This window comes from Gekko japonicus, unplaced genomic scaffold (genome assembly GCF_001447785.1).
Source record: "Gekko japonicus isolate JY-2015 unplaced genomic scaffold, Gekko_japonicus_V1.1 scaffold173, whole genome shotgun sequence".
In the NCBI taxonomy this organism is placed as follows: Eukaryota; Metazoa; Chordata; class Lepidosauria; order Squamata; family Gekkonidae; genus Gekko; species Gekko japonicus.
In genome coordinates this window covers 1,252,054-1,266,125 of record NW_015161407.1, presented here as the reverse complement: position 1 = coordinate 1,266,125, position 14,072 = coordinate 1,252,054, and the positions used below count along the sequence as shown (strand labels likewise).

The window sequence follows — 14,072 nt, the reverse complement described above, 5'->3', positions numbered from 1 at the left end:
CTGCCCCCCACCCTATGCAAACAAAACAAATGGGCATACATAATTGCTTATTTTGCATAATTTATTCCTCCTCGGCTGGATTCAGGGAAGAAAAAAAAGAGCACTGAGAGGGACTGAAAGCTCACTTTGCCCTCTGCCACCACCTAACCAGCCCTAAGATTTCATTAAATATACTTTCAAGCCTATCTTCAAAGCCTTTAGGCTAGAAATATATGGATCTTTTTTCAAAATGGAAGCTTCGATTCTTGTCTGCCTTTCTCTTCAGAACACATAAAGACTTAGCTATGTCATGTCCCAAAATAAACCAAAATCCAAAGTACCTTTGTGCTTGATCTTTGATTGGGATCTTCCCTTGACTGCAAGTGCCCCGCACCCAAGGATGGTAACTGCGTTTGAAACACAGATACCCGCCCACCTGTAGGAGACATCAATTTATAGGCCGCTTGAAGGGCAGGACCTAATGCACTGTGTGTTTCTCTCGTGTTGGTGAACATATTTGGTAGCACATTCAATAAGTCTTTAATCAGCTGAAAAACAGATGGAATGATGTTAGGAGGAAATTTCAGTTTACGAGAAATTGTGGCAATAACTGACAGCAGAAGAACATGTGATACTAGTTCTTAAAACACACACACACACATTATGCAGAGAGCTAAGCTAATTGCTAAACCCAGCTACTAAAGTCACAAGTGCTAGAAAGATGCAATCTTCATGCACCCAAATCTATATTCTTCATTAAAATTGAAAATTCAGATACACCTCAACTTTTACAAGCAACGAGTTACAGATAGATGACTTCACATAATGTTTAAATTCAAATCATCCACTGGAACAATTAGGAGACCAAGCCCTATGAGGAAAGGCTGAGGGACTTGGGAATGTTCAGTCTGGAGAAGGGGAGGTTGAGGGGGGACATGATTGCTTTCTTTATGTATTTGAAGGGTTGTCACTTAGGGCAGGGAGCTGTTCCTGTTGGCAGCAGAGGATGGAACTCGCAATAATGGGTTTAAATTAAGGGTGGGAAAGTACTGGCTGGATATTAGGAAAAACTTTTTTACAGTAAGAGTTGTGCAACAGTGGAATCAGCTGCCTAGGGAGGTGGTGAGCTCCCCCTCACTGGCAGTCTTTAAGCAGCGGCTCAACAAACACTGGTCAGGGATGCTCTAGGCTGATCCTGCATTGAGCAGGGGGTTGGACTAGATGGCCTGTATGGCCCCTTCCAACTCTGTGGTTTTATGATTCTATGAGTACTGAATTTTGAAAACTAATAACTTATACATTAAACTGCTCACAAGTACATGCCACTTGAATGGGCTGGGAGAAAACAAAGCAGCATCTGAACACAGCCAGCTCATATAACCTAGGGACTAAGGTCTATTTCTCACAAGTTCTACAAGTCAAAGACTAGGAGCCCTACTGCCTTTTATTCACGTCTTCCCAGCATTATGGGCATTTGGGTAACTCAGGACATTCCCACTATCTCTCCTTCACCACAACTCCCCATGTTACCCTTTTCAAAAGATGTATGTAATCCAGCAATTTTTAAAGGTGTTCTATGTCACCATCAGCCTCCTCTTCCAGGATGAACACCTATTTACAAATTTAGGACAGCTCTATTCTGAGCCAGTTCATCTGAACACAATAACTTTTTTCCTTTTGTCCGACACAGAACACAGAATTGCTCCCTTGCTAGTTCAGCCTCCTCTTCTCTCTTTGAATCACCACACTGGTCCACAGGAGACAAAAGTGAAGTGGCAGGAGAGCTACATAACTCAAGGTGGGGCTGGAAATGTTGCGTGTCTAATGTGGCCCACAGATCTCTTGGATCACATATCTGTTTTAAGTTACTTATTTTAAAAGCAGTAGCAGAAAAGGTGGCTTCATCCTAGCATTTAATTCTTCAGTAAATGGTCACTGCATTTTGATCCATCTTACCTCTTTACTTTCATGCAAATTAACGAGTAAGCTGTCAGGTGTGGGCAGGAAGACATCTATGGGAAGAGTACATTCTAGTAAGGCATCAGATTACATCTATAAAGCATTTATTTTCTGAATGTAAGATACAAAAGCCAGGATCCACACAAGAGTAAAAAAAGAGTAAAAAACTTCCCAACTGCAGCCTTCAACTAAATGCAACATTACTCCAAAATAATTCCTTGACTTTCAAGAGCTGCATTTTCAGGGCAAGAAGGGCTGTTGTTGCAAGGGGATGGGATTAGAAAAAACCTTAAAACATGGAGTGAAACACTGTGCATGGCCCTATGGATCCCAGCCAATACATATAACAAATTACAAGCTTGCTAGGTGGCCTCAGGCTAGTTATCCAGCAAATTTGATAATTCCAGTCATTATCTATACTATTTCTGACCTTGCAAAGTACTACACGGCACAGTAACTAACAGCTGTGTAATCCCTGAAATCAGAATCAAGATAGGTTTCTTATTGTATTCTTTACCATCAATTTCTGAGACAATTAGCATCTGAGGTTGTGATAATCCTTCCTGCAAATTGTAGAACTGAATAGTGCTGTCAAATGTTATGAAGCCTATTCTTGTTCTTGAATCTCCAGGCAACCTAAAGATTAAAAACAAACAACAGTTACATTGTTTTAGCAGGTCTCCAGAGACAACTGCTGTTTAACACCAGAATGTAGAGCATGGATCCCCAATATGCAATCTAATACAACTCTAAGCCTCTAGCAACAGTGGCCAAGTATGCGTAGGTTGGGCACTCTCTAGCCCCCTCCTTTGTGAAGCATTAAAAGCCAATATCTTATTCATGAAATGGGGGGGGGGGACAGAACTTCAAGCTCCTATAACCTTGGCTCTGTGCTAATTGCTATTTGGGGTTTGTCATTCTTCCCCATGCCCCAAGCATTTAAGAGCTAGTCAGTGAGTTCCTTAAAAGGAGATCATTCTGGAACCAGAGGCACAAGGCAGGGAGGAGAGACTGTGGATGTATGTACAAAGCCAAATAGAGATGACCATTTGAGTAACACTTATAATGGCTGAAGAATCCTGATTATAATTCCACATTACAGCTAAAACCAAGAAGGTTCTTACTTGTCTAAGTTTTCCAGCAAAGACTGGCATACAATGGACAAATATCCAGCTTCTACTGCATTGTGGGACACATCAAATACAAACAAATACACTGCAGGCTGAGGTGGACGAAGCTGTAAAATAAAACAAATCATTAAAAATTGTACTGATACAGCCTTTTTTATTCTCTATTTGTTTATTCAGAACTATAGATTATTTTGCTTTGCATGCTCCTGTAATCCCATCACATCTGTGTAGGCCCTTTGTAAGGAAAGTAAACAGCAGTTTTAAAAAGGAAGTAAGAAGTAGTCAGTGGGGGGGGGGAGGAATATCTAAGTTCATGACTGCCTTCAGTCCTACCTTCAGAACACTTCAATGAATGCATGAGAATTTATTTTTGACAAGCATTTTAAAATATATACTTACCATGTAATCTGAAGAAGCAATGAACTCCACTGTAGAGTTTTGCACTTCTGGCCGTTTGTGAGGCTCACCATATGATCGTGTCAGAGGATTATACATAAATTCTTCTGGAACTAAATTGTAAAACAAATATGTCATTGTCAAAAGGTAAAGAATTTGTTTGTAGCACTTTTTGCCCACTGTGAAATGGGCTTATGTTGCTTACAGCATCAAAAACAATAACAACCAAAACCCTATTCAGTTCTACATGTTATCCCTGTTAACACCACTGTTTACTTAACACCTGTTAAAACTACAAGTAAGGCCTTTGAAGAATGTTCCCAAGTACAGTAAGAGATCATGCTGCCCTTATGCTTTGGGAGCTGCTCCCACATTGAAAGGGGGCTATCTTCACAGAGGACGACACATCGTCTGAAGCTTCTCTGTACACCTGTATCTTTCAAGTTTATCAGGTAGCCCTTTGGATTACAGCTTATCTCATTAATACTTACCATCATTAACTCTGTAGCAGAGGTTACATTTCCACCTTCTTTGATCAATAAAGGAAACAAAAGGGTTGATGTATGTTCTGCATGACCTACATCTCACAATGGTGCTTGATGTTATCACAGGTAACTGCTAAAAGGAAAAAAGAGAATAAGAAAATTGCAGCATGCAAATTTTAAAACATTCTACTCAATTCTATTTACTGTTAAGACATTATCACAATTCTATACACACACATATATTAAAGATAACTGATATAAAAAAGGAATAGGACAGGACAGGCATAAAGGCTACAATCCAAAGCTTGTTCACATTTCTATTTATTCTCTGGTTTTATTTTGGTTTCAAGAAATATAATGCAACAACAGCTTGCACCATCTTAAAGTAAACCAGTATTCCACTTCAGTTTACTTCTGAATGTTTACCAACTTCTGTTTATATTTTAACATAGTGAAAGCAAAATTTGGGCATAAAAGGGTATTTTACCGTTAGATCTCTGAAAGGATGGAGAAGCAACCCCAAAGGAAGTTTTGCTTTGTTTAGCAAAGCCTGAGTCTGAGGGATATTTGTCAAAGTGCATCGAAATGAGCTAGAAGATAAATTACAAGTATTAGTTTCACAGATAATGATCCACAGTGTTTGTTGCGTAGAAAAGGCCATGTGCTCAAGGGCCACTGTGTTATGCAAATATCCAGACCAACATGCAAAACTCTGCATCAGCATAGAGCATTCAAGACCTGATGAAGGATTCAGGAGCAACAAGTGTGATAACTCCCTTCCCACCCCCAACCCATCATCCCCACATTCAGCATTTAACTCTAGCCATATTTTTCACCATTTATTACAAGGAGTCGCCATGTATGTATCTGGAATACAAACAACAGTGAGAGACTTCAGTAATTTATGAGCTGATAATTACAGCTTTTCAACAAGAAAAGGGCAAGATTGTTTGTTGTCATAGTGTAGAGTGAGCAGCAGCAGCCACAAGGGGGCGTTTAACATTATCTACACTTCTTAAACAGCATACTAACTGCAAGACATAACAGCAGGGGCAGAAAAATGTTGCAGGGCATGGATTACTGCATTTTTAGCAAACAATCCAAATAAAGATATATAATATTAGACTTGTAAGTCAGAGCAATTAATTAAAGAGCCAGTATAAGAAAGCCCATTTTCAGAACTGAAACTATACAACACTACCGATAATTGGCATACTGATTAATAATCCATTAAGTTTCTGCCGCCCAAACACTGGCTGTTGCAGATGTGGAGCATGTGGGGCCTTGCAATAAGTAACCTACAGAGGAACAGCCCATGTGATTGTTTTAGTGCACCAGAATAAACCTGCCCATGGCCTGCAATATGATCACTGGCAATGTGATCTATTATTTTCCCTTTCTGTAAAGTATCTCTAAGAAGACCTTCAGTCCCCCAAAAACCTTTTTTCTGTCATTCAATTCACATCCTGGTTATTCTAGCCCTCCAATATACCTTAATGTACTTCATTATCTTTATTAGAGAACTAATTTGGTTCTTTGGTGAGTCACACCTGGCTCTAAAGCCACAGATTGCAGGCTCCTGAGCTAGATGGAACAGCAATCTGATACTATAAGGCTGTATGTTCCTCAAACAGATTAATCAAACCAAGAAACACAGGGATTTAAACATGCTTAATAATAAAAAATTTATACCTACTCTGGGCTGCAGTTCAGTTTCTTCAGATCTGAGTTCAAATTAGGCACAGGAGCAGGAACTGGAACAATAGGCAGAATATTTCTATCTTGAGTAAGGTTGACTGGTCTTAAACTCTCTGGCTGCTGAGCCTGCTGTAGACCTAGTCCTCCAAGACTAGCAGAAAGTTGATTCATTGTGGGATATTGCTGGAAACAACCATTAATGACAAATATTTATTCCGTAGTATTAGCTTCCTCACTATTACCTCTTTTGTGAGGTAATCCTAACTTCTAACCAACAAAAAGAGCTGTGATCCAAAGAGTTACTTAAAAGAGCTAATGTTTTTTTGAGGGGGATTTTTAAAAGTTCTTTAAACAGCAGGAAGATATATCACATCATTAAACACTTTCTGAAAATCCTCTCACCTTCAAAAGAGGTATGCCATGTGGCAGGGAAGGTTGCTTTTTGATACACACAAGTCCAAATCCAATTCTGGTTCATTTCCTGGCCAATGTGACTTAATCCCTCCTTTCTCCATTAACCACTCCTGCCACCTCCTCCTTTCCTAAACTTGCTCCTAAAGTATGTTTCACCCAGGCACAGACACTTCACAGACTCACTGACATTTGTTCTGTGATGTACCTGTATGGCTTCTCATAAAACTGGCACATATGTCCCATCTTCCTGGTCATACAGGTAGACGCTGGTAGAAAACCCTTTTTACTGCCTTACCACAAGCTAACTCATAGCCTAGGCCTAAACAATATTCTAGGCAATGTGGGCTATGGAGTGGCAAACTTATGTGACAGGGTGGTCTAACGAAGATGGGAAAGTATAACATACTCTACCTTGGCTCATATAATCCACTAAAAGTGGAACATCACCAACACATATTTTATTTTCATATCACTGCCTCAAAAAAAGAGCAGACACTACTAATGCAATATAATGTTTGAGGTGCTGAGAAGATGAATGAACAATGATAAGAATCCAGTGAATGAATTTAAATAAATGTTATTAGATGTGCATAGTTTTCACATCTAATGATTTGAAATGTACAAGTTTGCTTTAAAAAACTGGAATTTCTTCTAAGCCAGACTGTTGTTATCATTAAGATATCAATCCACATATCTATGCTAATTCACTGCCAATTTAAGAAGAAGAAGAGAAGAGATTGGATTTATACCCTTCACTACCCGAAGGAGTCTCAGAGTGGCTTACAATCTCCTTGCCCTTCCCCTCCCCACAACAGACACCCTGAGAGGTAGGTGGGGCTGAGAGAGCTCTTCTGAGAACTACTCTTGAGAGAACAGCTCTGAAAGAATTTGTGACTGATCCAAGGTCACACCAGCAGCTGCATGTGGAGGAGTGGGGAATCAAAACCAGTTCTCCCAGATAAGAGTCCACACTACTAACCACTACACCAAACTGGCTCTCCAAGTAACAAAATATTATCCTCTCTAAATATATAAACATTGACTGAGCTATATTTGCTATGAATAGTATGGAAAAACAGCCTTGCACTGTAACTCTGGTTAGGCAGGCCTTCATCTGTACACAGGGAGCACCTTAAAACTTCCCAGCTAGATAGTTTGTAAAAAGGTTCTTCTGCAAGCCACAATTTGAGATGTTCAATGATCTGGATGAATACTCAGAAGTGGGCAGTTGCAAACAGGATGCAATTCAACAAAGATAAATACACACTATTACATCAGGGCCACAAAAATGTCAAGCACAAATACTGGATGGGGGATACATTTCTGGGGAGTAGTGTATGCGAAAGAGATCTTGGGGTAAGGGTGGACTGTAAACTAAATATGAGCAGTCAGTGTGATGTAGTGGCAAAAAAGGCAAATTCAATCTTGGGTTATATTAAAAGGGCCATAGCATCAAAATCGCAGAATGTCATAGCCCCTCTGTATACTGCCTTGGTCATGCCACACCTTGAGTACTGAGTGCAGTTCTGGAGGCCTCACTTCAAAAAGAATGTGGATAAAATCGAAAGGGTGCAGAAGAGAGTGACGATGATGATCAGGGGTCTGGAGACTGAGCCCTACAAGGAAAGGCTAAGGGCATTGGGAATGTTTGGTTTGGAGAAGAGGAAATTGAGGGGGGGACATGATTGCTCTTTAAATATCTGAAAGGCTGTCATTTGGAGGAGGGCAAGGAGCTGTTCCAGTTGGCAGCAGAGGATAGGACGCGAAGCAACGGGTTTAAATTACATGCAGAAAGTGTCGGCTTGATACTAGGAAAAACTTTTTCACGGTCAGAGTAGTTCAAAGGTGGAATCAGCTGCCTAGGGAGGTGGTTAGCTCCCCTTCACTGACAGCTTTCAAGAAAACGCTGGATGAATATTTGTCAGAGATGCTTTAGGCTGGTCCTGCATTGGGCAGGGGGTTGGACTAGATGGTCTGTATGGCCACTTCCAACTCTATGATTCTATGAACAGTGGGCATGGTTCTTTGCCATGTGAGATGCTAGAAATATGGATAGAAAAAGCAGCTAGGCTTTGACTGGCTGATCTTGAGGAATGTCCGAGTTCTGGCTAGGGCAGGGATGTCAAACATAAGGCCCGGGGGCTGGATCAGGCCCATCTAGGGTTCTTATGCAGCCTGCAAGCAACTGATGCAAGGGAGGGAGTGCTGGGGGGGGGGAGTGGGCAGAGCCACTCCATTATGGCTTTAGCACAGCAGAACAACCTCACCTGCACCAGTCAAACATTGTAGGAGCATCTGCCCAGTACGGCACTGCTGCATCTCCAGTCCACCTCTGTGGGTTTTCCTCTGCACCCCCCTCCCACCCCAGGGGACCTTGCAGGGAGGACACACCAACTCAGAGCTTACCAGCTGCCGTCCTTTATACAGTTTCTATCTCCGGTACCTGGCATTACATTTTATGGCCCAACAAAGAGGCATTTATGTCAGATCAGGCCCTTGTAACAAATGAGTTTGACACCCCTGGGCTAGGGGCTAACACTGTCCGTACGGGCTGCACCTCTCTAATCATTCCTTTTTGTTAGATACGAGACTTGAGGCAGCAGGTGAACAGTGATAACAGCTTTACTGAACACGAAGTCAGAAGAACCAGAACTTTTTAACAGTATTTCAAGATGTCAGCCTAACCAGTTGCGTGCTGTCTACTGAATGCAACTGACCCTGAAAACTGTTCTGAAGCCCCCATTGCTTGGAGAAGCAAAATATTCAATACAGATTTTGTTTGATAGGCCTTTTATTTCAACTGAAGTATAAAGAATCTATTTTGAAATCAAAAAAATAGAATCCCAATCCTGGTACTTGCTTAGCAACATGTTATACATCTGCATTCATTTCATTTTATCAAAAATGACATCAGACAAACATATATTTTATGTAAGGATCTTCCAATCACTAACCTGTGGGTACTGAGGAAACCCAGAATTATATCCAGAGTTATTTGGTTGCATGGCAGGTGGGGGTGTTACATTCTGATATCCAGGCTGGAGAGTAGGGTACCCGTAGCCAAAAGGTTTAGAGGGTTTTGACATCTGGGAAACTGAAGAAACAGGAGCTGGACTACTTGTTGTGGAGCGTGTGTCTACAAAGATCAATGTTCCATTTTAATGCACTTCTTTACTTTATTTATTAAATTCAACTTGCTAGGCTGCCCTTCCCTGCAAGCAGGGCTCAGGGCGGCTTGCATCAAGTAAACATAGTGATGCTCCATTAAACAACAATTAAAATATACTAAACAATATACTTCAAGCCATACAACTTCATTATTTAAGATGGAGAAAAATTTCTGTTCCCACCAGCTCCCTGAATGAAGGGGTGTGGAGGGCTGGGTATGAGAGTGCCAACCATCGCTGTCCTCAACCGAAGGCCTGGAGGAACATCTTTGCCCTACAGGCCTTTACGGAAAGGTAGTAAATCCCATAGGGCCCAAATATTTTCAGGGAGAGAGTTCCATCAGGAAGGGGCCAGGGCTGAAAAGGCCCTGCCCCTAGTTGAAGACAGTTGGACCTCTCTTGGGCCGGGGACCACAAGCAGGTTCTTATTGCTAGAGCGTAACACTCTTCCAGGGAATTGAGAGAGGCGGTCCCAAAGGTATGTGGGTCTATGATCGCTAAGGGCCTTGAAGGTCAACACCGAAACCTTGACCCTTGAAAAACGCAAGTGCCCCAAACAGAAGCAGACAAAGTCCTGTCCCCACACTCCCCCCGAATGTCAAGGAACAAAAGGACCATCAGGCAGCAGGCAGCCCACCTCAAAAACCTGTTCTCACATATTTCTGTCCCTTGAAATATTGCTGAAAATGAGGCATTCTTCAAGTGACTTAAAGTCAATATGAATGACAGAGACTTCTTTTGTCTGTTCCTTAAACTAAAGTCTTACTCTGTTGCTCACTGCCACTGACCCACCTTTCTTAAATAGTTTCACATCCTCCTTTTATGGAAAACTTACTTGGATGCTCCAATCACCAGATACCAGACTAGCATTTTCATTGAAAACGCAATCTGGCTATTTCATGATACTACCTCAACCCCCCGCTATGTTCTACACTAATATAAAGATGCAGTTTCACTTAATCAACTTTAGCTCAGGAAAAAAAATCCCAGTCCTGCAGTTCTTTACAGCATAAAATGGGAAACATCAAATATCAATAGGAGGATAACAGACAAAAATGAAATGATGCACATAAACACAAGGTTTGGACAGATACCAAGATTACAATTTAAAATGATATGTAAAGGGGAAACTTATTTTACAAAGGAATGTATGTAATATTCAGCTCCCATTAAATACCCCATGGCTGGCTAGCCACATTGTATGTTTACTAAGCTGAGTATTGCGTGGTAGCAAGTTCAATAGGGCCTCTCATAATTGCATGCAGGATTGCATCTGAACAACTCTGCAGAAGCTGTAATACAGGGTATAAAGCTGTATGTTACATAGATGAAAGGAAAAAATTATTTTAGAGTGTCATATTTATAATGCTGTCTTAATAACTTATTTGAAAATGAACTTTTGTGTGCACATGCACTTCTTCAGACACGCCAAGTGTGCGTGCACACAAAAGCTTATATCCAGAATAAAACTGGTGTTAAAGGTGCCACTGGACACAAACTCTGTTCTGATGCTTCAGACCCACACAGGTACCCACCTAAATTTATTTGAAAATGGTTAGTATTTGTTTATTTTATTTATCAAATTTATTTCCCACTCCCTCTCCCCTGAACGGGATTCGAGGCAGCTAACATATAAAATATACCCAATAAAGCAGTATAAAAATACAATAAATAAACTTTAGGGAACTCAATTCAGTTAGGGAACCCAGTATTATTTAACTCAGTACCTAGAAAGCAGAACTGATTATTTAAAAAAAAAATCCCAAACCCCCATGATTTGAATCTCAAGTTAAACTCAATTACACATCTGAAGTTGGACAAAACATCCATTTTTACATATTAATATTTTGCAAGTATAATGTTAATATTAAAACATTAAACAGAAAGAATTTACCTGGATAGCCACCTCCTTCAAGGTTATCATAATTGTTGGGAACAGGAGATGCACTACTAGTAGTGGAAGAGCTGTCAATAGCTAGGGGAAGAAATCAAAGAAGAACACATTTATTCACTTGCATGCCAACCACTGTTTTAACATAAGAAAGATTAAGGAACCCTCTAAGAAAATGAGAGTACTGTATAACAAGAATACAAGACAGGATCCTGTGCCTACAAAACTAGTTTTTTAAAAAAGAATTATCAACAAGAAAAAGTGATGAGAAAATAGCAGCTTGAAAAGAAGTTAGTGAAAACAGATTATTTATACGTTAACCATTTAAAACTACTTGATATCATGGTTTCCCTCACAAGTACTTCAAAGCCAGAGGAAAGAGTCTGCAAACAGGAACAAATGCACATCACTCATACATTCTGAAAAGTAAGAAAGACTTGAGCTATGGTCACTGGGACAAGAGAAGAGGAATGCTCCAAGCACTGACTACCAGACACCTCTTGGTGCAAACTCTTTGCCTTCCTATCCTAGATTTCAAGAGATTATCAATATTAAATTTTGGCTATCACATCACTAATTCATTTACTTTTTTAAAAAAATTAACTGTTCCCCAAAGGACTCTATAAATGTTGAGGAAAACGAGAGGTCAAAGAATGTGTGAACTGGCAAAATCCAATATGAAAGTGTATTGAAAGTGTATTATTTAGTGTGTGTGATCGCAGCCCTAGTCTGCACTCTTTAATTCAGACTGAACCACATCCTTCAGCAACACACATTTCTACTTATACTAACCCACATAACCATTATATATTACTAATATGATATACTTTGCATTCTATTTGCTTATTTTGGTTTTGTTTACTTTGCAACACTCACTACAGTAGGCTACCTTTTTCAGACTAAAGATAATCCAGTACTCAAATATGTGCACTTTATATTTTAATTTATTTTGGAAGGATTCTAAAGTTCTAAGATCTGTTTTAGCTAACTGAACAAATGAACTTTGATGCATTAAAATTTAAAGTCAATTTTTAACCACTAACACACCCCTGAGGGCATATCTATGCATGCCAAATTGGCAACATTCCCATGCACCACCACCTCGGGGAATGCATAAGAGCACAAGCAGCATAAGAGCACGATTAATTCTTCATTAATATAGCAACAGATAGTTTTAAATAAATGGTAAATGTATCATTCTAAATCTTAATTTAAAAACCTACTCTGTCTATATAGCACAACTTAAGAATTTTTTTAATTGTGGCAGTTGGACTTAAATCATATGTGCTAGACTCTATTTTTTTGAAGTATGCCTAAGCTTAAAGTAAAATAATGTGTCCACTGAATAATAATACTCATGGCAAAAATGAATAAAGCCAACTGAAATAGACTGGCAAATATATTACCATGAAGATATCACATGCATATGTTTATCTGCACAATAAAATGTAAAAAAATGCAAGTTGCCACAGAAGTTTGTGGGTCTCATAAGATACCTGTGTATTCAGTCAGTGTAATCCTACACAGAGTTACACCCTTCTAAAGATTACTGAAATCAATGGGCTTAGAAGAGTTTAAGTCTGTTTAGGACTGCAGTTATTTATGGATAACTTTCTCATACCCGCTAAATACCAAAATATGATAACATATTTAACTGCAAAGAAAGCAATCTGTGTTTATGATGAGGTCAACAAAGAGCACGTTATTTCTAACATAAGAAATGATGCAAAGGCACCACAGAACTTTACCAGAACCCATGATAATTATTTTTAAAAAGCCCAACTGATAATTCAGTATGCGCTTCCATGCTTTTGATTCTAAGTGAAATGCTTACTGAAGAGGGTTTTTTTAATTACTGATCTCTATCTTTAACTCCTATATAAAACAGAATTTTTGACTTCTTCAGTTATTAGGATAATCAAAAATGGGCATGAAATGTGAGAAATACTAGTGCAAAGCTAAAGCAGACCTGCTTCCTCATCCTCCTCATCCTCTTCCTCATCATCTGTACTTGATGACAAGGGAGTTGCTGGAGAGCTAGCTTGATTATTAACATATCCACCATACTGCATGCCTGTGAAGTGGAAAGCACAAACACAAGAATCAGACCGTCAGGAAAGGTAAGAAATTGAAAGCACAACACAGAGCATTAAGAGAGAGTGCAAAACCAAGCATTGTAAAGGACATCTTAACATGAAAAGTATCTCTTTAAAGCAGTTTAGCTGGCAATTTTCAGTAGCACGATTTGGTTAAATATTAGAGGCAGACAAACAAAGTTAGTAAAACTAAACAACTCAGTGGAGCACATTTTCAGAAGTTAATTTTTTTTTGGATTTCACAAGTATCACGGGAACAGATACACATTTCACTATGCAACCCTTTCCATGTCCTTTGGCATGCTACTTCAACGTCTTTACTGATTTCCAAAGTGACAGAACTTTGGTAATAAGCTAGTCATGCATGAAATGAGTACAAAATGTTACTTGTCCATAATTCACCCACATTGTTTCAACAACTAAGGACATCATTACATATCAACAGTCCTCTACCCTCGGGTTGTGATTAAGCAAAGGAAAACACATGGGGTTATGTCAACTGCAGAAAGTAAAAGCTCTCTCCACACATTCTCTTCCTAACCATGAGAATGAGGTATAACATTTATAAATATGAAGCAACATTCATGTTTTGGAACACACTCTTGTGTGGCTATTATGATTAAACAACTAACGTTATTCTGAATTTTTCTTGATCTGAAATACACTCATGACGTCTCTGGATTTCCATATGGCAGTCAAATTTTCTATTGTACAAGAACTCTGAGATCAATTAAAGAGTTCTTCTTGCAGTTCAGACAGTGCTTAGCAGAAACTGTACAAACATACATATATTCAACAAATACTTTTCTACCTCTGCAGCATATCTGTCTAAGTCTGAATGGACATGTAGAAGCCAC

The 14,072-nt window shown here is 39.5% G+C and overlaps 1 protein-coding gene across 1 annotated transcript in view; it reads right to left on the bottom strand.

The window, feature by feature from the left end:
• SEC24B (SEC24 homolog B, COPII coat complex component) overlaps positions 1-14,072 on the bottom strand; it is a 49,968-nt gene that overhangs the window by 18,117 nt on the left and 17,779 nt on the right. Inside the window, exons 4-14 of the mRNA XM_015426305.1 lie at positions 13,089-13,193; positions 11,123-11,203; positions 9,016-9,197; positions 5,646-5,830; positions 4,437-4,539; positions 3,956-4,082; positions 3,468-3,577; positions 3,063-3,175; positions 2,456-2,574; positions 1,936-1,991; positions 321-527 (exon numbers count right to left, since the gene is read on the bottom strand). Coding sequence (XP_015281791.1) covers positions 321-527; positions 1,936-1,991; positions 2,456-2,574; positions 3,063-3,175; positions 3,468-3,577; positions 3,956-4,082; positions 4,437-4,539; positions 5,646-5,830; positions 9,016-9,197; positions 11,123-11,203; positions 13,089-13,193 — 1,388 coding nt within the window. The remainder of the gene's footprint in view (positions 1-320; positions 528-1,935; positions 1,992-2,455; positions 2,575-3,062; positions 3,176-3,467; positions 3,578-3,955; positions 4,083-4,436; positions 4,540-5,645; positions 5,831-9,015; positions 9,198-11,122; positions 11,204-13,088; positions 13,194-14,072) is intronic.